At 34.8% G+C, this 26,396-nt stretch overlaps 1 protein-coding gene across 7 annotated transcripts; it reads right to left on the reverse strand.

Annotated features, from left to right (window-relative positions):
* Nucleotides 1–413: 413 nt before the first annotated feature.
* Nucleotides 414–25,459, reverse strand: beta-Spec (spectrin beta chain). 7 transcript variants are annotated; one of them, XM_066405094.1, is made up of 11 exons: nucleotides 25,321–25,459; nucleotides 20,100–20,261; nucleotides 11,147–17,042; nucleotides 10,538–10,754; nucleotides 8,259–8,436; nucleotides 3,444–3,521; nucleotides 2,412–2,555; nucleotides 2,122–2,222; nucleotides 1,893–2,059; nucleotides 1,334–1,542; nucleotides 414–1,278 (listed from the first exon to the last, which is right to left on the reverse strand). In XM_066405094.1, exons 2-10 carry the CDS (start codon nucleotides 20,227–20,229, stop codon nucleotides 1,356–1,358), a joined length of 7,098 nt encoding a protein of 2,365 aa, XP_066261191.1. In that variant the 5' UTR covers nucleotides 20,230–20,261; nucleotides 25,321–25,459; the 3' UTR covers nucleotides 414–1,278; nucleotides 1,334–1,355. The 7 variants fall into 7 exon arrangements, with proteins under 7 accessions (XP_066261191.1, XP_066261183.1, XP_066261188.1 ...); XM_066405086.1 differs by having other exon boundaries at nucleotides 2,403–2,555; XM_066405091.1 differs by lacking the exon at nucleotides 25,321–25,459 and adding an exon at nucleotides 20,309–20,401 and having other exon boundaries at nucleotides 2,403–2,555.
* Between the last annotated feature and the right edge of the window lie 937 nt (nucleotides 25,460–26,396).

Consider the following 26,396-nt stretch of genomic DNA (forward strand, 5'->3'; position numbering starts at 1 on the left):
GAAACACTGAAGCCTGAAAGCGATACAAAAATTTTACCTTTTCATTAGTAAGTAGCTAGATTCTATCCGGCTCTGCTTTAAATCGAATTATCGCTATATAAATGTACAGAGTTTCAGAGAATATTCCAATTAGGCTTAAGTCACTTTTAAGTTGTATGAATGAGTTATAAGAATTTTTCAAATTCATTTTTTATTGTGCGAACATAATTTTTTAAAACATAAATTTTTAACCAATCTTGAAGTATTACTAATTGTTAATTCATGCAACAAAATTATTTCAAAACGCATTTTTAAATACGAGTTTTTATACTACCGGGTAAACATTTTTATAATTGCTCCAATATTTGAATAAATCTCTGTCGTTTTAAAGATAAGAAGGGGAATCGGAGTAGAATTTTGTAACTGCACGAAAATTATACCAAAAACAATATTTACTTTATTTAATATAACTCCATTTTAAAAGCGACAATATGTAAAATAGACGTAACTCTACAAAATACAAATAAAAGACGTCTTACTTCGAATATAAATATGACTTGTCACCTTAGCTCGCTAAGCAAAGCCTTAAATATAAATTGTAGCAACAAAAAATAAAAAATTTAAAGAAGAACGTAACACAAAAATACACATTTCATAATACAATAATTGGATTACTTTTTATTCGGTTAGTTACGAACGAGACCAACTAAGATGCCACCCTCATACTCATATATCTTGCCAATTCATATTATTTTCGTGTATGTGTCTCTTTCCAATAAATTAATAGCACATAAGTTGGCCTTATCTGTAGGGATATATTTATGGATTACTTTCCATCCGCTTCTAGAACAAGACGATTTGGATGGTTCGTTATACAATACTAGGCACCTGCCTAACACGTAATACGAAGTAATTTTGCAATGAGTTTATTAATGAATAACACTGGCATAAAAACTAGCATATAAGAATTATTCCTTATAACCCCGCTCCAGACTTTTTTTGCTTTTCATTTCTTTACCTAAAACGTAAGAAAACGCGCCACACCCTCAACCCTATGCCATTCCACTGACTTCCAGGTGCGCGTCTTTACAGTATTATGCTCCTTCCAAATCTCACCATACAACCGTTGCTATACAATAAACTTCCTAAATATATAGTGCATTCTAAGAGAAAAATATAAATTTTTTAACTCTAGACAACGCTAATACGAAAACAGGAGCTAAGAATAGTCTGACTGTTGGGGGTCCAATCAGGTAAAGCGTAGGATTAGTGATGAAAGAAGTAGCTCAATTAAAAAACCTGAAATTCAACTTTTCTATTTACTTGATATTGCTGAGGTGTGACGAAGACTCACCTTAATCTTCGATTAACTTATTTTATGTTTTTTTCAGTGTGAAAAAGCTGCGTCGTTTCTGGTCCTCCTTCTGCGCGGAGGCTGGAAGCGTTTGGGAACGAGATGGCCCCGACGCTGTTGTATCTGCGTGCGCGTTGATGTGCGAGATCCACGTGTTCATTTCAGCGTCGTTTTGGGCTTGGAAAAGAAATTCTCCGCCATTTTCCAATCTAGAAAATTATAGATATATATAAATTAAGGCCGACACCACTTAATACATTACTTTATATAATTTCTAATTGGACACATTTAAATATATTTGTCCTCGACTATGGAGGGGTCTCAATGGTGACCCTCTATGAAATAATCGAATATAGTAAAAGAATTGAATTAATTCACGGCCAAACCGTCGGTACAAAAAAGATTTTATGCAATCTTCGTACAAAATTAAAAGCCATGCACGTCACGTATATGTGCAATAAGCAAAACTCTACTTGTCATAAAAAACAAAAAAAATGTCGGGTAATGTAATTACTTGAACTACTGACTATGAAAGCGAGAACCTGGAAATAAAACTTACTTCAACCTCCAAACATGCTTTTTCTTCTTATAGTCTGAGGCAACCGATGCGGTGGCCCCATGGAGTTGCAAGGCAGTTTCTCCTTTGAACCTTTGCTCAGGGGTAGTCTTAGCTGTCTTAGAGTCTTTGTAAAACGCTAATTGGCTTCCTCTAAGTACCAGATAAACCTGGGCAAATATTTTTTTTGTTATGAAAAAAGAGCAATAAAGAATTTCAATTCAGAAAGTACCTTGTCCCAGGATCTGTTAGTTGCCTTATTGGTGGTGCTCTCCCATTCGTGCTTCCTTACCAAACTGCCTTCAAAACCATCCTCATCTGGACTAGAACCTTCTACATAAATTATATTCATTAGCAACTAATCTGTTTATAAATCATATCAATTATTACTAATTTCGAACGTTTGTTTACACGGCTAGGACAATCACTGACAAAGACGCACAGATTAACAAGTATTACCCATCTAAGACAAGAACAAATGACCTTTTCTGTGGAAGTAATAAAACGAATTACCCAAACTACCTTGTCGAAAGGCCAAAACCCCCTCGTCATCACTGTGGGCACCCGAGTGAGTCTTGGGACTGCTTTTCTTCCATCTAAAACTGCGGAAGGGCGATTTGCTGCGAGACCTGTCTTTCCGTTTAGCTTTTTCGTCTGATCGGGACACTTAATCCAAACAAGCAAACAAACGGGTAAAGCCATAATACGAGACACAAAAGCAAATGAAATTTTAAAACAGAAGGAGCAATTGGCAAAAATAATTTAGATATAAAAAATTCTTTCTGTACGTTGATCACAAATTACGAATTCCGGTATTTACAAAGTATGTATTGAGTGCAGCAATTTGGCCACTAATGACTATCTGCGTCTATCTAACACTCTTATTACCCGTCGTAATAATAAAACACACATAGCATAAAAATGTCGACCATATTGCTGCAGAGTGCATTCGGGCAGGTGTCACAATACGCCAAAAATTAATTTTTTGCTATCAAATTTCAGTTTGCATAATTTACATATAAAACGAAGTTCTTTGGCGTTAACTTATCTACGAGAAAACAATTTGTTGACAGCAGTCATCAATTTAGAGATTTAAAGAATCTAAGTAAGTAATACTCTCAGGCTATAGTCCCTTTGCAAAATGCAAAATTTTAGTTAACAATAGATTTGTGCGAAAAAAATCAAAAATTTTCTGCCATATTTGAAGAACCCTATATCTTCAAAGAATTTTTCAGGATTTTCTGAAATATACGGTTTTTTAAATATAAACGTTCAGGAGGGTATCTAGAAGAGCTAATTAATTAAAGCAATTCTCTATGCTTCACTTAGAATTTTTAAATAAATCTTAATTTCTTGATTCTTTACTGAATATCGTAAAAAGTACGTAAGAAATTTTCATAGCAGTCATGAATGATTTTTGCCACTTACTCCCACCAATACATTTAATGGCTCAAATACTAAAAATTACATTGAAGCAATGGAAGATGTCAACATTATTAACTTAAAAAACTACCCAGAAATCCCCTTACAAGGATTCAAATTGGAATTACTTACGTGTGTGTGCCCTAGGACTGGGCTTAGGAGGTGAGGGCGTGCTCGCTATTGTTTGAGGGCGTGGCTGCACTCCATGCACTACAGAATAACATGCTCATGCGTTAGTTAAATACTGTCATGCACTAGGACGTAGAAAACTATTGTCAATTTAATAAAATAGGCATGTCAAAATGAAAATTATTTGGTTTGTTTATTCCATTGCTAATAATCTTATTGTGATAATGGTATGATAATGACTCTCGGATTATTCTATAAAAACTATAATGATGTTACTTATTCCACCATTTGTATTTAATTACAAATCACTGAATCACAGAAAATTTGACTTTCACATTTTTTACATATATTCAGGGGTCAGAACCTCAAACCTGGAGCGATTTCGTTTATTATTTATTTTCTGGTATTGAAATACACCTCAGATTTAAGAATTTTTCTTTGAGAGAAACGTTCTAATTTTTAGAGGAGAGGATCTAGACCCTAGACAAGTTCACAAAAAAGGAAAATCAATAGACGAACAATGAGCATTCTATAATCTACTGCCTGGCCTTCGCTAAGAATATTATAATTTTTTTGGAAAATTATAGTATAGTAGAAGTGTCGAAATACATAAGTCGCGTTTTTTCTTACATTTCACGAGCTGTATATCACGTATCTTTTCCCAACTATCCAATCCTGGGAACTAATACCTGCTCTTATTTTAATATTTCAATACAAATTATATACGAACTTTGATGTGTGAGTAAACAAAAGTGCGAAATAAAATGTCCAAAAAATGTTTATATTTTGAGGAAATTGATTTCAAAACTTCTGTGTATTTTCCTTTCAACCAGTAATTTTCACTTTTCGTTAAATACAAAATACATATCACCTCATTTGCATTTAAAATATATCTGCAAATAACATGAAGACGCACCTTATACCTATTACTACACGATTTAAAACTCAAATAATTATATCAACAAACGTATACATACAGTAACTTATTATTTACAGATTCTTGAAGCATTGCGAAGCAAAAGCGTAAAAACTGCATTCTACTTACCATTAAATGTGAATATTTAGTGATAAAACAATTATTAGAGTAGACGTATGCGTATCTATTTTTAGCAATCTTGAGGAATAAGAACAATTTATTAAATATTTTACTTATACAGGGTGAGTCAAAAAATGGGCCAACGTTAAACTGGAGATATCACATACCAAAATATTGTGATTAAGCTCAACAGGGTTTATACCAATGTCGCTGGTTTAAGAGATAGTACATCATGTTCAAAGTTTAAAATTTATTTTGAAATTTTTCAATAATTAAGAAAGTTTTGATAGTATAAATCTGAAAATTGGTAGTTTTATGTTTTTTGGTATGATAATTCCGAATTTTAAGTTTATTTTGATTTTACTTTTGGAGGGCGCTAGTTTCAGTGTTGTTTAAGTCATTTCAAACATACTTTTTTTTGTTGAGCCACAATTAAAACAAGACGACAATTTAAAAGAACGCTCGATTTTACAGAGAAAAGGTGCTCTTGTTTAGGTTGTCTAAATCTATCTGTTTTTAAGTTATTTGCATTTAATGGATTTTGCTATGAATTTTTTTCAGACGCCGATATTCCTGTTTTTTTCTAATTAGGCTTGTGTCAATATTTGTCAAATTTATGTCATTAAATTATGTGGTTTTTGTGCATGCGTGTTGATTGTTAATAGTGCAAAAGATTCTAGCTAATAATCAGAAAATGCCACTACATAATCATTTTGCTAACAATGAAATACGTGATATGATTTGTATTTATGCTCAGACAAATTTTAATGTACATGAGGCGATCCGAAAATATCTACAACTATACTCAAATAGAAGGCAAACTAATCATAAACTCTTTATAAATCTTTACAACCGTTTAGACGAAACTGAATTTTTTCGCCCACAAAGCAACCATGATATTTCGAAAACTATCACAGTGGATGAAGAAGGGGAAATTTTAATTCGTATTTCGGAAAATCCAGATTTGAGTACTCGTCTGTTAAATACTATAATGGCCCTAAGCCAATTATCCATTTGCAGAATTTTGAAGAAAGAAACGCTCCGTTCATATCATCATACTCCTGTTCAGCAGTTATTGTCCCAAGATTTACCAGCTCGCCTACAATTTGCTCAGTTTTTACACAATATGCAAACTGAAAACCCAGATTTCCTTAGTATGATTTTATTTACCGATGAGGCGACATTTACTAGACGGGGAGTTTTTAATTGAAGGAACTATTATTTGTGGGATTCTGAGAATCCATATGCTATAAAAGAAAGGGATTTTTAGCATGAGTTTAAAGTGAATGTTTGGTGTGATGTAATTTCTCATTTTTTTATTGAAATTGAATTGCCACACAATCTAACTGGACCTCGGTATCTAAACTTTCTTCAACATCTTTTAGATGAGCTCTTAGAAGATGTATTACTTGTATTAAGAGAAAACATGTGGTTTATGCACGACGGAGCGTCACTACATTTTGCCTTGCCAGTACGCCAATATTTATATGAACATTTTCCTCATCGGTGGATTGGCCGTGGAAGTGAATTTGTTTGACCACTGAGAAATCCAGACTTAAACCCTCTAGACTTCTCAATGTGGTTAAATTTGAAAGATTTGGTTTATCAGAAAGAAGTTAATTCTCTTTAGGAGTTACGGCAGAAAATACAAGAAGCCACGAATAAATTTAAAAATAATAGGGAAATTTTGTTTAACATTCAGAGAAATTTAAGAAAGTGCCTTTTAAAATATAATGAGGCAGGTGGTGAACACTTCCAACATTTGATTTGAAGTTTATCGTTATCATTATTACCAATAATTGTTATTGTTATTTATTGTTACTTTGATTACTTCTCCATACCTTTCCTTTTTTTAAGAATAAAAAAATCATAGCAAAATACATCGAACCTTTTAGATGCAAATGATTTAAAAACCGATAGATTTAGACAACCTAAACAAGAGTATCTTTTCTCTGTATAATTGAGCGTTCTTTTAAATTGTCGTCTTGTTTTAAATGTGACTCAACAGAAAAAAGTATGTTTGAAATTATTTAAACAATACTGCAAACTAGCGTCCTCTAGGAGCAAAGTCAAAATAAACTTAAAATTCGTAATTATCATACCAAAAAACATAAAATTACCAATTTTCAAATTTATGCTATCAAAACTTTCTTAATTATTGAAAAATTTCAAAATAAATTTTAACTTTGAACACGCTGTATCTCTTAAACCAGCGACATTGGTATAAGTCATGTTGAGCTCAATCACAATATTTTGTTGTGTAATATCCCTAGTTTAGCGTTGGCTCATTCTTTCTGACTCACCATGTATATGTACTAGATTATTTATTGAGATCCTTGAACACACCTTATTAGCAATGTGTTAAATTTCAGGTCAAAGTAAGGAAAAAAAAATTAAATTATAATTAAACGTGAAAACGAGAAAGTTAAAGCAAACTTAAAAATTGAAAATTAAAGTTATTGAGTAACTTCAAATTGAAAAAACAACAAAGGATGCTTTTGGGTAAAATTGAGCAGAATATGAATGACTATACAGGATATATTAGGAATAAGTGCATTCATTTAAATTAGTAAGAGATCTCGTTAAAGGCAACATTTTTTTAATGGATAATTTTTCTTGAAAACCACTTTTATATTTTCACGTTTTCCTTCTTAAAATTCATGATCCGCCAATGATTCTTGTTGCTGAATTTGAACTATTTTCCAACAAAAAGGGTCAGAGATTGAACTGCTGATTCGTGCACTTTCATCAACAAGTCAACTTTATTTTGTATTGCGGCCGGTTATTGTATACGTTCGGTGTTTCGACAAGTAAAGCAATTTAAATCTGTTAAAAATGTTTCATTTTTCAAATAATGAATACACTAATATGGTTTTCGTGAAAACTTCGGTGAAAACGCTGCCGTAATTCGCAAGATTTCTTTACAAAACTTCTTAAGTTGTAAAACTTTTAATGAACGCACTTTTGTGGACGTGATTTAACATATTTGGGAAATTCGATAAGTAAATCTTGTATTACGATTTAAAATATAAATTACCAATTACCGTAACACATTTCAGACGTTAAGACTTTAGTGTAAGTACAAAAACCTGCCGACCTTTTTTTGCAGTTATTTTTGGTATGTGTTTATCGTTCAGTCGAATAGGTCAGTGTCTGGTAGTGAATTTTCTTCAAAACTATTTAAAACTTTATCTTGATAGTGAGGAGTGATCGAAAGAAAAGTATTAAAAAAAATTGTTGGCCTTGACAAGTTCTACCAGCAGTTAAAATTATTGTACTTATTTTTGATAAGCCCTGTATACAGAGGACATTAATAGAGTACTAGTTATAATAAGTCCTAAGTTAATTGTTAAGATTAGAAAGATAAGAAAATGGGATTAATGTGTAAAAATAAAATCAGAAATCAGGAATAACAGAGCGTTGCGGCTCCGACTAGAAATACTACACCCAAGACTTGCAAATTTGGCAATATTATTAATCTGTGCCGTCTATGTGCAGGTTGAAGATCTATAACATAGTGCTAGAATAATGTTATTTGTTACTAGTATAAAGTATTGAAGCTGATAGATAATATGTAATAGATAATAAAAGGGTTTGGAGTTACATAAAGTAGTCCAGCTATACATTGTAAAGAATTACCTTCACCAGACGAAACAGCCTTTATAGAAGATCTCTGCACACCAGAAGCTGCTTGCGAGATAGTTAAAAACATCGTATTTACTTATTTTTTCTCACGTTAAATATTTTCATAAAAACAAATAGGTAGTAAAAATTGCTCTCACCCGGCCTTTCTTCGAAAGCAGCTGCACCTGCGTCTGGTCGATCTGTAGAGGCAGATTCTGGTTCCTTAGGTCTAGAAGCAGCTTCTAACGCAGCTCTTCGTTCAGCTTCTTCTCTTTCTCTACGAGCACTTTCCTCGGCTTCGGCAGCCTCACGACGTTTCATTTCGCGAATTTCAAACTACAAATCGGAGAAAGTTTTAGGACGTTCTTATGTATTTAAATGAAACTTATATAAACTGCCATCTAAGGCAAACAAATAATTTTTTTTTTAGTAACTCTGAATAGTTTTTTTTTAACTCGAAAACAAAACGAGATACAATAAACTATCAAGGGCTAAATAATTGAATTTTGATTAAAATTGCCAAAATCTACTGGAGGTTACTATTTTTGTATACAAATCCGACCCTGCGGGCACGCCTTTGAAATTTCTAATGAACTCTGATACTTGTAAAACACACATTATCATATTGTTATTACCCAGCTAAAACTTTCAATCAAATCAGCCGAAGCATTTTTTTCTTAATAGTGGAAAAACATTTTTTTTTCTTCAAAAATTCGACATCCTGCATTTCGTAAATGAAGTGATTTCGAATATATGTACAATACGTTTATAGGTACATTTTTTCTTATTTTGACTCGAGGAAAATTCTCTTAAATTTGCACTTATGTTCAGTAAATATCCTGTATACGAGGGTTAGGTGTAGCAGAACGAAGCCTAAGTCATGATTCAATAACTTGGCCTTTTCATTACTAAGACAGCAGTAATGGTATGTACCACTTAAAGGAAATATCCTGTATATCGCCAAAGCTAAGAAAGAAAGTTGAATGCGTCAAAGGTCAAGGTAATAGCGGGCTATTATCATTAACAGCAAGCTAATTTCTATAGAATATTAGTATTAGTCAGATTCTTTGTTTCTATGGAAACTAGCTTAATGTTAAAGTTAGCAATACTTTCATAATTTGGAACTAAATAATTCGTAACCAGAGAATAATCCTAATGAAAATTTTGTTCACCTAGTTCTTGACCTAGAATTTAAAACTTTGTACCAAATAAATCTAATTCTTCATGCAATCGTGCAAACAATCACAGGCAATGTTAATTACCTATTTATATTAATAATAATATAAGTTAGTGGAAACATGCCAATAAACCAATGTTAATCGGCTTGTACTTACCACTGAGGTATTAATATCGCCAAATTGTTTACCCCAAATCTCGTCAAAAACCATCTTATTACGATCACCTTCTTTTTCAGTTAGTAAAAGAAAATGAGAATGCATTTTAAGATAATCACTATTTTGATATAAATCATTATCCTGATTAGTGCCATGCAAAAAACTCTTTTGAAGATAATTCGCATTATTAAATTGATCTGGAAAGAATTTTTTGCAACCATCTAAAGTAAATCTCCTTCGACAATATTTTTTGGCACTGTAAAACTTATCCGAGCTTGAAATGATATTTCTTATGATATTTCGGTTAAGCTCTTTCGAATAATGACGGTTTTTGACGGGTTTGGGATTAGCAAAATTGGGGATATTGATGGCAAAGTCACAATGCGATAAAGAGAGAGTAGAAGTGAGCGAAATGGAATACCCAACGCCTGATTCTAGCTAAAAACAAACAACATGCATATCTAAATGGTTACTAAAACATTAATCGTAGGCACACAATTAACATATTAAACTCCGTTGATGAATCCATGAACATGTATTTCTGGAGGTTAAAAATGATCTCTACTAACGAAAAAATCGGCTGAGTAAGGCAACACGTTAGAACTTTCAATAATTTAAAGACATTGATCAGTTTGAAATTCACAACATTTACGGCTTTTATTTATTGGGATTTGATGAGTTCTCTACTGAGTACAAACTAAAAGTCCTTAGATTTTGTTATTGATTTACTACTTTATAGCAAGATTACTTTCTTTTACCAACGTCATTAGAAGTACGATTTTTCCTTGTTAGCCAGAGGTACAAAAATCCCCCGTATGAGGTAAGAAATCTAGATGTCAGAAATTTATTAATACTCAGTGTGGCACAATCACAAGAAATCGCTGTGATCCACGATTGATGAAAACATATCATTCATAATTTTCGCGATTTAGCTACCATTGGTAGCATCGATGTTCAGCGAAGTACTATCAAATTGGAAAACACTGTACCCTACTCAGATTTAAGAGCTCATGCCATGGTTTCAACCAAAACTCAAAAATAAAACTACAACCAACGTATACTAACACACACAAGGCATGAATAAAACAAATTCAAACACTTGCCGTGGTCAATCTCTCTAATGCACTAAATCTCTCCTCTTGAGCGGCTGCAGACTTCTCAAATGCTTCGTGTTTTTTGATCAAATTTTCTACGTCGTCAATGGTATGTCCTAATTCCGTACTCATCAAGTATGGCTCTTGGGCAATCAGCCATGCTTCAGCAACAGCTGCATCTCGGGCGAACTGGTATACTTCCAGGATTAGTTGCAGGTTTTCCCATCTAAATGAACATACTTATTTCAAGTGAATAAGATTTACAGTGTTTTTTTAAAATCAATTTGAAATTCATATTACTTTTTTTAATTAAAATTTAGAGTTTAGAATCAAGTTTTGTTCTTTTCTATCAAAGTTCCAGTGTGCACTTTTTATTAACTGTAGATATACAGGGTTTTTCCTAAACATAATGCACAATTTTAGGGGAAGCAACTATATTAACATTCCTTTCCTTGAAACTTCCTTCAAAGATATGTCCGCAAACAAAAAAATTTTCACGTGTTAGAAAGAGTACACTGCAACTTTAAAATAGTACAACGCAAAACGTGTTGCTAAATGAGGGTCTAAGTTATAAATGTTTTAAATTGAGTCAAAATAAAATGAACGCATTGTACAAACCTTTCATCCCACCGTTGCACTACTCCTTGCCTGTGATTATTCAAAGTAACCAGTTTGTCGGTGATTTCACCACTTGCATAATGGTTCCGGCTCAGCAGTTCCTTACCCAGGTTTATGCATGAAGTGAAGTTATCTTCTCTGGCATCAATCTCTGCTTTAAGGCTTTGATGGTTACTCATCAGCAATTCCACACCGCCAACATCACGAGGTTTCTCGCTAGTATTCATCTGTCGAACAACATCGTCCATCCATTGCATCAAAGTCCTGACCAGATTAAAGAATTTAAATAGATCTCCGGTGTCGGCTAATTTGCCCCTGCGTTGATCGCAAGCTAGCTGCAAATTGGCCCAAGCAGATACAACTTCCTGTTCTCTATTGGTGATCTCCTTGGCTCGATCACCGGCGTAACTAGCTTGCAACTTGGTAGATTCTTCTTGGATCTGCTGTACTTGACTTTGTAATGTCAACAAGTCTTGCAGGAAGTTTTGATGTTTGCGTTGTAATGCTGAAACTGAGCCGGCGTCGCGTCCCAATTCATCCGACATCGCCACCTGTTTCTCTATAATTCGGCTCAGAACGTCCTTACAGTCATGGAAGAACTTATGCAGTTCACGAGATGCTGCAAGCATTTGCGTGCGTGTATCTATTAATTCTAACAGATCCGTCCATGCTTCATTTAGGCCATCCTTCCATTCTGCTATTGTGGCTGAATCACTATGTCCAGCTGCGATGAGTGAATCCGCAATATCGTTAACAGCGGCAACTCTCTCACTACCAATCGTCTCCGTGTCATGAGCGAATTCCTTGAAACGTTCCCAAAGCAGAGTTACGTGGTCATAGTCTTGACCAAGTTCATGGGAAGAGGCCACGACCTCCCTATCCGCGATCCACTGTTCAAGATCACCGACGTCTCTGTTAAGAAGGAAGAGTTGCAAAGCTTCGTCCAATTTGGCGCGTCTTTCTTGGGCTAAATCTTTAAGACCTGCATACAATTTGTCAAGTTGGGATTGTTTTACGGTGACTTGCTCGGCTAATGGATGACCTTCCGCAGTTAATGCTTTTACAGTTTCGCCCAAACCTCTTATTGTATCAGCATAAGCCTCAACGGCGGCTTCGAGACTTTCGTGTTTCTTCATGAAATTTCTGGCGCTACTTTCATCCTTGCCCCGATCTTCCACCATCATGTACAATTCTTGTTCGCTCATCCAGCTCTCTGCTTCGTTAGCATCGAACAAATATTGCTGAGCCCTCTCATTTCTTTGAAGGTATTCCCTGCGTCTATCAATAGCATCTTTAAGCTCTTGCCATGCCTTATGCAGCTCGTTGATGAGTCTACTGAATTCAGTCGAGTCTTCATGGCCTTCGTCAATGAGTTTTTGACCGTTGTTGCACACAGTGTTAATGCGTGGCTCGTGATTATCTACTTCAGTTTGCAGGGACTGGTTTTTTTTTTGTAAGGTATTGACTTGGAAAAGATTATTACCGTACTCGGTGGAAGTGGCAAGAGGCATTTTTTCTGAGATCCAAAGTAGCTCGTCTTCAATGTCCCTTCTGAACTGCAAAGCTTCCTTCTTCTTCTCCAATATTATTTGCCTTTCAATAAGTGGTTGTTTAAGGAGTTGGAATCTTTCTTCCACCTTAGTCTTTTTGACTTTAATTTCGTTGATGTCTTTATCGGGAGCTGCCGTCTCTAAATGTTTGGTTTGTTTCTCTAATTCATCTACTTGTCTGGCTTTAACAGCCATTTGAGTTTCAATCATTTGCTGCTTCTGCATCAAAATATTGACAGAAGCCAAATCTGAGCCAGTGTCATCGCTTTCGATTTGTTTCTCGAGTTCGTTCATCCATGAGTCGATATCGTCGCAAGTTTGGTGAATGAGTACCTCGCGGTTAGCGTCAAACAGTCGTTCACCCTTTTCTTTGGTGGTTTGTTCCAAAACATCGAACTGATCCGTGAGTTCCTCAATCTTAGGTTTAATAATGTTAGCATACTCCGGTTTCTCTTTAGCCAGTTCTTCCCCTGCATGCTCCAAGTTATGCAATCGCTCCTTGTTTGCACCAATTTCAGCTTCAAAGGCTTGATGTCTAGTCCATTTAGAATGCACGGTCTTCGCAGACCGGTAAGTCTCGTCTTGGGCAGTAATGTGTTTCTCCTGGATCCACTCTCCTAATTCGTCGCAGTCTCTCAAGAACTGATGAAGTTCCAATTGATCTCGCAATCTCTCAAACAGAGCATGTGCCTTCTCCTTGTTGGCAAGACGACGCTCATCCAAATTATCAGCGCGTTTGCCAATCTTATCAGTGGCGAAATGCCCTTCGTCACAAAGCCTTCGCGAGAATTCCACAACAGTATTGATTTTATCGTCGTTGGCTTCCATAGTTGCCAAGAATGCCTCGTGGCGTTTGAGAAGGTTTTCAGCTTGCTCGAGGGTGGTTGGAGTTTCGTCTTTGCTGAGAGTGTGTTCTTGTTGGTTAAGAATGACTTCAGCTTGGCGGGCATCGCGTTCAAGCAACTGCAAGCTCAAAGACTGCGAAAGAAGATGCTGTCTGTTGTCCCACATTTGGTGAATTTCATCCCAGCCATCTTTCAATGCTTTTAGACGCTCCCTCAAGAACATGTACTGAGGATCGTCCTGTGTACTTGGGTCTGCGGTAATTTTCTCACCATAATCCATCATCTTGGTATAATCATCAGTGTAATTATCAATTTCTTCTCTAATAGCTTGATGTTGGGACAAAAGCTTTTCAGCTTCAGGTAATGAATTGGGAGTATCTTCTGAAGCAATATCAGTTTGAGTTTTTGTAAGCCAAGATTGGAAGTGATCCAAGTCCCTGAGGAACCTATGGAGATCACCAGCTTCTTCCAATTTAGCGTCCCTCTCTTTGAGCATCTGTGTTAACCTTTCCCAGATAACCTGAATTTGTACAATGCGCTCTCTAATGACAGCAGCTTCTTCAGGATGTTCATCCTCAATCTTTTCAGCCTCCTTCTGAAGGGAATTGAGTTTGGCCTGAATTGCAGCCAAATCTCTCTCCATTCCGGAGAGGCGTCGTTGCAACGTCATAATTCCAGTAAGATCCATTTCCAAACTATCAGTTTCCTGGAGAATTCTGACCTTATCTTCAATCCAGGTAGTTGTTTCACGGCATTCAATGTGGAAGGTTTGCACACCATGAGCGGAGCTAAGTTCGTCACGTTTAGCATCGGCCTTTTCGCGAAGTTCCGCCCATTTCTGATTAAGTTGATTTTGCCTGGCAGTGATTTGTTCCGAGTTAGGATGCTCTACGTGCAGCAGCTGCCTTGCCAGTTGATTGACCAAAGCAACTCTCGAAGCATTAGCGTTCATCTCTTTCTCAAATCCGTCATAACGGTGCTTCATGATCTCAACGTCCTCAATATCGCGAGCTGGAATCATAGTTTGCAACATACGATCTTTCTCGCTAATCCATTGTTCTACGCCATCGCTCTCCGAGAGTAATCTATACAGAGACAAAGCGTCAAGTAAGCGCTGTTTTCTAAGTTTAGCAAGCTCCAACAGCTCCTTGTAGCGGCTGTCGATAGAGGCCAGTCTTTGCGATACTTCGGGGGAGTTGGCCACATCAGGACCCAAGGCTTCGGCTTGTTGATGCAGACTGTCAATAATACTGACGTAATTCTTGAGCTCATCAGTGACGTCTTTATGTTTCTTAAGCAATGATTGGGCATTACCCTCGTCGCGACCTACGTCTTCACTGGAGACCAATCTTAATGTATCAAGCATCCAAATATCAACGTCATCAGCATCAGCAAACAATTGGTGATAGTCAACAGCCTCTTCAAGACGTTTTCTACGGTAAGCAGCTAAGTCAAGCAAATGCTTCCAGGCCTCTCTGATTTCAGTGAGCCTATCTTGTATTTCCTTAGCCCCAAAGTGGCCAGATTGAATCAGTTCTTCTCCTACACTAAGGGCCGCCTCTAGCTGAGGTTCGTGAGCGGAGAGTTCGTTTTCCAAAATTCTGTGTTTGCTAAGGAGTAGATTAACGGTAGTGAGATCATGTCCGATGTCTGAGGTAGAAACAATTTGCTCTTTCTCCTTAATCCAATTGTCCTCATCGGCCATATCCCAATAGAATTGCCACAGTTTTCTACTTTCTTCTAATCTAGCTCGCCGCTCTACTGCTAGCCTTACGAGTTGAGCGTAGGCCTCTTGCAGTTGCTGAACTCGCTCCAAAACGAGTTGAGGATCGCACGGTTTGTATCCCTCATCTCCTTCAACGTCAACGAATTTTTGGCTCTGACTAGCAACAGCTTTTACCCTTTCGCCGAGAATATTGATGTCGGCTTCCAGCAAATTATGTTTCTGAAGTAGGTCCTCTACTCCCATAAGATGTTTGCCCAAATCGTCAATCAACAATCGAGCTTTCAATTCCTCCATAGCATCTAAAATATGCAACATCTCTTGGAAGTTCTGTTGTAGCTGCAAAGAGAGGTCTAGTCTATTTCTACGAGCTCTAAGCAATTCCAAAAGATAATTCCATAGGCGTAGGACATTTTCTTTCCTTGCGTTGATTCTTTCCATGTCGTGGTAATTTTCGGCTTCCAATTCTGCTGCTACGGATACCACAGCTTGTACACGTTCTTCATAAGCAAAGATATCTGTCTCAATTGCCTCATGTTTCTTTGCAGCTGCTTCCACTGCTGCCAAATCTCTTCCGAAGTTATCTTGAGATACCAGACGTTGATTTTCGCTCAACCAGGTTTCTCTCATACTCGCCTTCCTATTAAATCTAGCGGCCAACTGCTCCAACTTCTCTTGTCTAATTAACTCTTCCCTTAAAGCTAATTCTCGTTCGTGTTCAGCTTTCTCTAACCTCTCCCAAGCTTTATTTATGTCCGAAATCATTTTTCCTTCTCTAGGAGTGTAAGGACGTTGATTGTTTGCCCTCATCTTCGATTGAAGAGTAAAGAGAAGGATTTCTAGATTACCTTTCTCAACAAATTTCGGGGGTTTTTCCACAGTTCTGTAATTACTGAACTGTCCAAGTTGCTGTTGTACACCTACTAAACTATTAGCAAACTCGCGTTCCCCAAGAGCTGAAATTGTGGCTTCGATCCAAGCTAGAAGGTCGCTAGTAAGGCTCTCGTACTCTTTGATCATCCTATCATTATCCATAGCAATACCCACTACCTTGCCAATACGTTTACCTTGCACAGTTTCCTGCTTCATTTTGCTGAAGTAGTGATAATAGGTGACAACATAGGTGATTATGGATTTTTCATCGGGTTGTTCAACGAAAACGTCTTCTGCGTCAAGCAATTTCGTAAGTCCAAGTTTGTCCTCGGCAACATTAAAGGAATTATTCAAGTTGTAAATCGGGTTAGACTTTGACAATTTTTCAAACTGAATCAAATCTGGCCGGTGTTTGTGGATTAGGGCATTAAAAGCCAGTCCATCTCTCCAAGAAGTAGTAAAGTTCCTCACATTTACATTATTGTAACCAGCAGTTTTCATTTGGCACCAAAGCAGCAAAGCATCTTTAGCCGATTTGGTTTCTTGGTTGTCCGTTTCTTCGATCGTAATATCCTGAATCTGGAAGCGCAGGATTATAGTCCATATGAGACCTAATGACAGTCTCGGGTTTCCATCCACGATATCATGTGAACCCATATTTTCTAGGTGAACCCTTTGCTCTTTGAGGAACTGCAGTGCTTTATCGACATTTTCAAGGCAGTGAATTCTCATTTTTCCTTTGGTGGGGCGCGGCAAACGCTCTCCGGATAAGACTTCTAACAATTTAATAAGATTTTTACCGTCCCTGAGGTCAGTGTAAAGGTCATGAACGCGTGAATTTACGCGTACTAAATGCGAATTTACCCATTTTTGGAAAGTTTTCTTTTGAACACTCTCCCTCTCATCTGAAAAAAACAAGAACGTCGGTTAAATTAAAAAAGATTCTTGAAGTCTGGGAAAAAAAACTGACATTAGTGCTAAGGTCTCACGAGAATCACATTTCGATATCTGTCAGAATTTTACATCACTAGTGTTAATAAAGCATTTTCTCATACAAGCGAGAATATAGGTTAATCGAGTTCACTAGGACCGACTTCACCTAAAGCTAGTTTTAGTTTATTCAGGTTTTTTTACAAGATATTGAACAATTTCTTATTATAACAAATATAGAATTTTGTGGAATTCTTTTGTCCATGTTTTTCTGGGACACCCAGTATGTAGGCTCCAATGAATACATTTCGAGTAAGTCATATGGGCCTATCTATCAGAGACACTTTAACAAGACCTAATTAAAATTCAGAGCACATGGCTATGCAGTGACGGCATTATTAATGTAATTCAACAAGTAATAATAAGTAGGCTGTCTTAATACGGAATATCCAAGTACAGGAAGTATATAAATGTGTCTCGTTGAGCGTAATGGGTATAATTATATCCTTAGCAATACATTGGCATTTAATTATTTATTTGTGGCAATTCGGCAGAAAGCGCTAGGAGCCTAGATAATGGTAGATTTTACATTAAATATCAGTTTTATTGAAAATAAATAAAGGCGATATTATGCTTTTGCTACATACTTATGTATTATAATATTATGTATTGATCTCGGCATTCACTTTAAACAACTAAGTAGAGATATCTATTTACCTCGAAGGTCGGAAACAAACTTATCAAAATATTGACAGTTGGTCTCGAAATGATTCAAGAAGATGCTGTCCATCTATTCCACTTTTACTCACTAAAGTTATATTTAAATGTCTAGAACACAATGAAAAAGTATTGTATGCTTTTCGTTTCAGGACTAACCAACAGGAAATGGTCTGGTTTTTGATAAATATTGCTTTACAACTGATAATGTTTTAATGTAGAGAGGGCAGAGCAAACAAATGTGCATGTTTGGTGAACTTTGCCAAGTAATTAATGTTTAATAAAGGTTGGGTAAAGGAATTTAAGGGTTCCTTGAAGATCAAGAAACTGATTAGTTTTGTAGTGAATAGTGCTTGCCTAAAATCTTATATAGGAAATATAATTAAAAATCAGGAAATTTTAAGAATTTGGTAGTTACAACAATAGGAAATAGTTATTTTTTAATTAAGTTTATAAAATACTACTTTGGGTAACAAGATCGGCAACAAAATGCGATTCAAACAAGAAAAACTATATCACAGACGAGCTGCCAACAGTATTTTTTTACAACTGAGGGTATAGAGTGTAATCATTTACTCGTTTGATCAAAATGTAGAAATTATATTTGTTTTAGTTTCAGTAGGTTACCTGTCGCCTTTACTACTATAATCAATAGTCGTCAATTAATTGACGGTCAAACTACGCCAGTTATTCCAGTCCAACAATTATTTGTTAATATTATCGCGTTATATTCTGAATAAGAAAATTTTTATCTTTTTCTGTGTTGATTTTTTTTGCTCGGTTATTTAATTTAAGTGTTACGAAGTCGGTTATATTGGGACAAGTTACGTAATAAAATGTAAAATTTGGCTACACTCCACTAATTCCAAAAATATCGGAAAGAAAATCTAATTCTTGTTATTTTTTACCTTATTGTGGAACCTCATGAGTGTGGAATTAATCGGCGTAACGCTTCCAATAGTGTTGCAGTTGCAGCATTTTTGGAACCAATGATTTTCAGTGACAATAACAATTACAGTCATTTTAATGCTCATGACAATCCATTATAAACCTAATTTTTACCCTGAATTTAGTCAGACATGGAACAGCTAATTTTTTCATTAGCAATTAGGTTAGAATTTGATTTTTTTTTATTGGTTCTGATAACGCAGTTAATTCATTGCCGTAAAAGAGGAACTGCTCAGAGAATTGAAACTAACATGAGATACAATACAAGATTTTTCTTCAAATAAGTTCAGACAAAAACACTGAACACACAAACAACGAATTTCAGAAACGTCAGCAAGGGCTGACAAAAAAATCAATTAAAATGCCACATTTTACTACTCAAGCAAAACTTATGACTTTGTCTTATAGCTTCGATCCCCTTCATTGGCAATAAAAGTTATTTATGTAGTAATATAAGTAATGTAAGATTTTGGATGAGTTGGATAGAATTTAATTATATACGTTACGTCTTACAAGCAACATTTTATGTCGGATTTGATGTTAATTTGCTACTAATTTAATTTTTAACTTAATATTAAAACACCTCCGAAATACTTTAATCGCCTAAAAGAAATGTATGTCCTTTAATGAAGACCAGTGTTAATTCCACAGAAAACACATGTTACCTGTTTTATTCTAATACGGCGATAAACTTACCTTCTATACTGTAATAGTACTATAATGGATCACTTTATGGCCACAAAACAATATCATAAAGAGTCCTTTATAATCAAATAACATAAATAAAGGGTGAACATTAAAAAAAAAACCTCATATATGAATAATTTCATTTATTATATATTATTAATATTAGATGTTTTACGGTAATAGTAAATGATTTAATCGACGGGGTGGCAAGATTTTTTTTTATCATCTCTGTCCGTCGACAGACCATTCAACAGTTATAGGCCTGGAAGATCAAAAACACTATCGAAAAAATTGCATCTTGGTTTTATAATTTGTTTAAATCACATTGAAAACCTACATTAAATAAATGCCTGAAAATCCATTATTTTATCAATAGGAAATTTTGCAAAATATCTCTGATTTTAATCGAATTTTCAATCAAAGAGCAAACCTTTCTCCCTGCGTAAAAATATCTTTCTCTTAACACCGCTTTTTGAGTTAATATAAACAATCTCCCCTAAAACATCAAATATTATCCACACAGTTCTAAAGCTAAATATTTAACCGATTTAAAACACACTTCAAGACAAAATGTTAAACCGTTTTTTAGGGGGCAAATGGATTTGAATTAGCTGACAGCAAATCGACACACTAAGTATACAAATAAAAAAAAACACCATTCAACTAAACAAACACTTTACCTGCAAGGGCTTTTATCCTGGACCGTTCGAACAGCCTGGAAGACGAGTTGCCTCCATCATATTCATAGTCCTCTTCAATCTGCTGCTGTATGGTGGGATCCCACCTCACTATGCTTATGTCTGTAGTCATGTTCGATCAATTTTACCAGCAAGGCTGGTCACCTGCAATTCCATTACAACACAATTAAATACACAAGGGCTGTACCTACTTGTACATAATGTAGAAATAACATAATTATTAGCAGATAGGTCAAAATCAGCTGCAAAAGGACTGAGGAAGACGCGCGACATCGAGGGGATTCCGTAACTGTAACTGTGTTACCCGTCCAGTGGTCTGTGTCACGATAATATTGACCCTTTAGGAAAATGTATGTCTTCGCTATGGGATAAGAACAGAATACCAGTTCATTTATTAAATAATCTATTGTTTTGTTATCTAATATTTCAATAATTATTTTACTAGATAAGATAGAGAATTTGCACAAAAGTCATACTTTGTTAGCAATAATTGTTGATCCAAATAAAGCAATTCGGAGTGCCTTTTTCGGTGTTTTCATAAGGCTCCTGGGGTAACGATGGAATCGATCGCGAGGAGCAGTCTCCTAGACGCCAGCAGTACGTGCCAGGCCTGAGGATTGCCAAATGATTGCGGACCTTTTTATACCGGGGGAGAAAAACTTTATTATGGGACATACTTGCTCATCAATAACTCATCGCCAAAATCGTATTCAGGTCATTATTTAAAGAGAATAAACAAAACAAACAATTTGCTACACCGGTGAAAGTGCTTGACTTTATGCATCACCTGGCAGGAGAAAAACGCCTTTGTACCGACAAATAGGAAGCAAAATAAATAGTGTAAATGCAGCCTCTGTAAAAGACTGCACCAAATGGTGAACAATCAATGAAAAGACCTTAAAAATTTCAGGACAAATTCATTAGAGATCCAACTCAAATGAGGAGACTTAGACTTAAAACTGTCAAAGCGTCGAAATTACGTTACTGTTTCAATATTTAAGCATCCCTAAACTAATTTCCTGAAGGAAATTGAACTGATACCTAAAAACTAGGACAGCAAATGAGGGTGCAGGAGAAAAAAATAAGCTCTCTAGAGGAAATCATTTAAACAAAACAACCACGCACTTAAAATAATCCAGAAGGAATTCGCACTTTAACGACAAGCCTATAGGCTGGCTCTCTGTTTAATGTCATTAAAAAGTATAAATAGCACTTGTAGGTTTAAATTTAACGCATGTCCGTAGAACGCAGGATGAGCTTAATAAAAAAAATTATATTGCCAACCAGAGAACGGCGATTTCTATGTATTTATTGTACAACTTCGTAACTGTGTTAGGAAAAAAGTAGATCACAGCACCACTCCCAGTTTAATCAAGTTTTATGAATTAATGGACACTCGAATGACCTCATCTTTTATTACTCATCAGAATGAATTAGATAGGTATTTACAGACTTTAGCTTATTCAAATAATTGTAATTAATTGCATCAAATTATATGGAGCATTATAAAATATCACATTATGTGAAGCATTATACAATCAGTATCCATTCAGTTACCTACTTCATTGTTGGTTTAAACACGTCGGGGCTATACGAGATAAAAGAACCTGAAATAATCTCTATACATGAAAAGCCTTAAGTCTACATTGAAGACCAATATTTGAGGAAAGATAAATAACCCTTGTTAGGTGTTAAAAATATACTTTGCATACACTATTACAAAATACAAACATCTATTATGAGAAGATCAATTATTAGTGTCTAAGTATGTAACAGGCTACTGCTCCATTCACAATGCTCAATTAACATGATCTTCCTCCAGCCCACTCAAATTTCTCTCCAATGTTAATTAACTGTATGACTTGACCTTTAGACAGGTTTTACAACTTTAAATTGCTTTGGAAACCCTGGAGTAAAATGAATTTAAATAACTTTCAGTTTTATATTGAAGTACAAAGTACGCTCTCAAGTATCTATATATATATATATATATAATACGTCTCAACTTAGCAAGATAAGGATGAAAGTTTTGCGATTGGATGGATTCACAGAACCACTTTATTGCATAATGTTATGGTTACGGTGCTTTAATGACTTGTAAGTTGCGGTTATCTGGAGGGTTATCTAAATAGATTCAATCTTATCTGAAATTCTAACAGAAAAGAGATTGTTGAAGCAATTGTCACCTCCCCATATTTTATTTATTCAGGCAATTTGTGACTATAGTTATAATCAAACCTTTTGTTTACCGTAAAGAATTTAGGTTTGGAGTTAGGAGGTACCCAAATACTGAATGAAAATGGAAATAAATATTATTTTAATTTGCACATACTAAACCATGTAAAAGAATGTCTGAAATACAAAAATTTGGTAACTCATTGAAAAGAATATCCTAAATCTCTAGCAAGAACCTGATGTTTCGCTTAATTTTAAGTAACGATATTATTCGTCCCATATGTCGGTATTCATTCTAGTATTCTCCAGGGATATTTGTCTTATTATTTACTTTCTGACAGGTCTTACATGGCGAAATTAAATAAAAAATAATAAGTTTAAATACAAAATAATAAAACAAGAGAATTACTGTACTTGTCAACATTGTGTTTATTCTCAGATTTTTTCGTGGACACGTCTCTTATTTTAAGCACTCAGTTTTAGCATTTACCCAGAAGTAGGTACAATGGATACGAAATAAGAAGTACATTATTAATAATAAATTCTGAAAAATAAAAAAATGTAATTTAATCCAAATTTTACCCAAACAGTGTAATAAGCCTCTTGTTACTTGTCAGATTTAAATCAAACTAGTCCAAAAGATAGATGTCAATACGAGGCTAAATTGTAATAATGCTAAGTTATAATAAAAAAAACGCCAATTCGTAGTAGGTATTTTCTGATCAAAACATATTGCTAAATTTGTTACAATCATTCACAATTGTGAAAACACCAAATTCCTAGAATGGTTTGAATGAAAAATAATAAAAAATTATATTATAAAGGGTGATTTTCAAAAAAACACCTCAAGTAATCTTTGAGATGTCAGAGGTATATATTGGACAATTTCATGTGTTATTGGTTTGTCAATCAGATTGATGGTAAACAGCAATGGGTTGATCAATGCCTTGCTTTTAAAATTAACTGACCCTGGAGGTACTAAAAACTTAATTTAATATTTAATAACAACTTAATTAGGAAGTTAGATAAACTTATTTTCTTACACCAAATTTGCCTTACAGGACGGTTTTAAAATTTTTATCTAAAAATAGAAAAAAATTAAAATAGATATAACTATTTGGCGAATAGTGCCTTACAGTTATGGTATTCTGACAATTCTGTGTATTTTCTTTATTGCCCTCAAGATCACAAAGTAATACATCAAGGTCATAAAGTCAAGTTACTCATATCAAAGGTGGTCTTCCAGGTCTTTGAATAATCCTTCTTAAATAGTCCAATGTAAAATAATAGGAAGCAATAAAAGTGGGTGTGGAGAAATCGATATTCCCCTTCATGTTTCTGTTAATAGTCCTAAATATTCCCTCAAAAATTATGAATTAAGATTACTTCTCAGAAGAAACCTAGTTGAGTGATATCTACTCAATAGTAATAGCTTTAGATAATTCAATATTTTCATTTTTTCCAATTTTTCCTTTCATTAATTAATTTGTGGTTAAAAAAAAATGACATGTATACACACTAGGGTAGAAAATATTTTTTGACTGTCTGGGGCAATAGTTAACCTCTGTGCTATGTATCTTGAGTCACTATCTTTTGCTTTGGACAGACAAGAAGACCTTTCCAGCTAGATGTATAATCTACTATTCCCAGTGATTTTAACGTCCATGTACATACATATCAAAAAGGAACAAAAGTAAGTAATACCTACAGATTCCAGGGTTGCTTAGGACCTGTGATAAAAATAAAAGTTACCCATGTGAAAGTATGAAAAATTGCATGCATATGCAAATACTGCCAAATTTCCAATATTAATAACTCTACAAGACTACAAGTCCTTTCCAACCTATTTATTATTAGATGATGCAAAAGATGTCAGGGTAATGTCAGGGTTAATGGAGCTTTTACTGGGAAACTTGGTGGGAGGTACAAGGTATCTATAGTCATTATTATACTTGGAGGTATCAGTAAGTACTTTTGTCACTCTACTGTTACCTATGCCAAAACATCGTTTGAAACCTACATCTAAATGTTGAATATTATGTTATGTTTGATATGATGCTAACTTTGTTTGCCAATGAATTTCACAATGTTTTTTCACATTCCTTCAATATTATTCAGCCCCTCAATAAGCCTAGTAAACAAATGATACAGGGAGGAGTTCACAGATATAACCATAGAATCCAAAGTCCTCGGTCTCCTCAGTTTTATAAGTTGTAATTAGGTATGTTTCAAAGTGTCACATGGCAAAAAAATTAAATATCCACTTAGCAAGGATAAACAGAACTAAATATTCTGCCTAAATTACTGAACCTGCTATTATTTACACCAATTACACTTTACTACATAAATGCATTATGAAGGACAACCAGTAGTGTATACATATAAAAAGAAATGATTCATTGCATAACATCATTAAGTAAATTACCCAATTTTTAAGTTGAACCCATAATGATAATAGTTAACAAATAATATGTGAATTAATTCTGTTCCCAGAAGAATGCCCTCCAAACGTGGAAAATTTAAAAATAGACATTGCGAATACTGGTTTCCTTGAAAATCGATTTTTAATAATTCTAGGCTCATGTGCGTTAATATTATTTAATTTTTGGTATTTTGGTGGGCGTTTTATGAGGAAAACAAAAATATAAATAATGAAGGAATTCGAAAGGAGAAACGATTTGTTATGGTCTTCGTTTGAGCCCATTGGACATGGTTGGTGCTCCAATTTCAACAAAGTTCACTGACATAGGGTCGAAAAAACTGTCACTTGTTTAAAAAACACTTGACGTTGGATGTCTATTGTTTTAACAGTTCCATCGTCTTCCTAACTAAATTGACTACCAAACTGCGAATAATTAATGGAATTCTGACAATTTCCAGAGTCCTGACGCAAATTAGCGATTTAAAACAAGGATTTTAGTCCAAATAAACTGTATTTTGTAATCAAACGGCTACACCTAAAAGCAGCCATTATTGCCTAGAGGAGGCGGTGTATTCGGCATTCGATTTGGGAGAAACTAATACTTACTTTGACGAATTATGGTCACACACACTTATCACTGACTTTTTAGCCTAATAATAACGAAAAATCTTTATTATTTTCACTTAAAATTGTTCGATTTTCATCAACCAACACTGCAAACGCCCTGCATGACAGCTAACATCGAGTACCACTGAACTGAAACGCGCATGCGGTACAGCGCCATCTTTTGGAGAACGGAATGTAACAAATAATTGACTATTCAACTTAATAGAGGAGCAAGTTCTCCTCGTCCATCAAACAAACCTTGGATGTTTAAAGTTATAGATGCCAAGTGTATAGATACTTGTATATGTATAATATACAGGATGTTAAGTTAGAAAACAATGTTTACAAATTGTATTTGGAAAAATTTTAATATTTTTTATTTTTTAATTTTTTTTCATAAAATAAACATTTGTTGCAATAAAAGTTTTTTAAAGCTTCTATGCAAATGTGATATATAAAAGTTACGTTCATTTCTGCGGCAACGTTTTATACAGAGTAGACTTATACGGAGGACGACATATAGATCATATAAAGATAAATATAAAGATTGTCCAGTTTTTTGCAGTAAGACTTCAGCTACGTTCCCTGTGAACAAAAATAATATCTTACTATTCCACCTGTATTAGAAAAACGCTTCGGTACCAAAATACAAGATGTAGAATTTTCCAATTTTTATTTTATTTTTTTCAAGGTTTTTTATCACGTAGAATTTTTTTATCAGACACCACTGACCATTTATTTTTCAAAATTTGAAATCAATGTTAAATTAGAAAATTTTTTGCCTCTGGCAGTGTTTCCGTATCTGGCACCGTTTTGCAGTTATTTACAGAAGCAGCAAGAGATATAAAATAAATTTTAAAAAAAAATTTCAACCTATAGGTCTCCAGAATAAGAATATTGCATGGAATTTTGAGTACATGTACGTCCTTGGTTACGCACCTCATCCCGTTGAATATATTCGGAATTAAAGGTCGCTTAACGAAATGGCCTATTCATCTCTCAGAGTCAATTCTCCAACTACACTCACTTTCACATGAAATGCACCACCCAGTAATAATAATAATTAAGTCTTGTAA

The sequence above is a fragment of the Euwallacea similis genome, chromosome 2 (genome assembly GCF_039881205.1).
Source record: "Euwallacea similis isolate ESF13 chromosome 2, ESF131.1, whole genome shotgun sequence".
NCBI classification, from domain to species: domain Eukaryota; kingdom Metazoa; phylum Arthropoda; class Insecta; order Coleoptera; family Curculionidae; genus Euwallacea; species Euwallacea similis.

Excerpts from the sequence above, each read along its gene's own strand:
- beta-Spec (XM_066405086.1), bottom strand. The coding sequence starts at position 20,229 with ATGACTACAGACATAAGCATAGTGAGGTGGGATCCCACCATACAGCAG. Across the intron at positions 10,755-11,146 it reads GTGCAACGGTGGGATGAAAG|ATGGGAAAACCTGCAACTAA; the intron begins GTTTGTACAATG and ends ATGTTCATTTAG. Across the intron at positions 2,060-2,121 it reads CTAACAGATCCTGGGACAAG|GTTTATCTGGTACTTAGAGG; the intron begins GTACTTTCTGAA and ends ATATTTGCCCAG.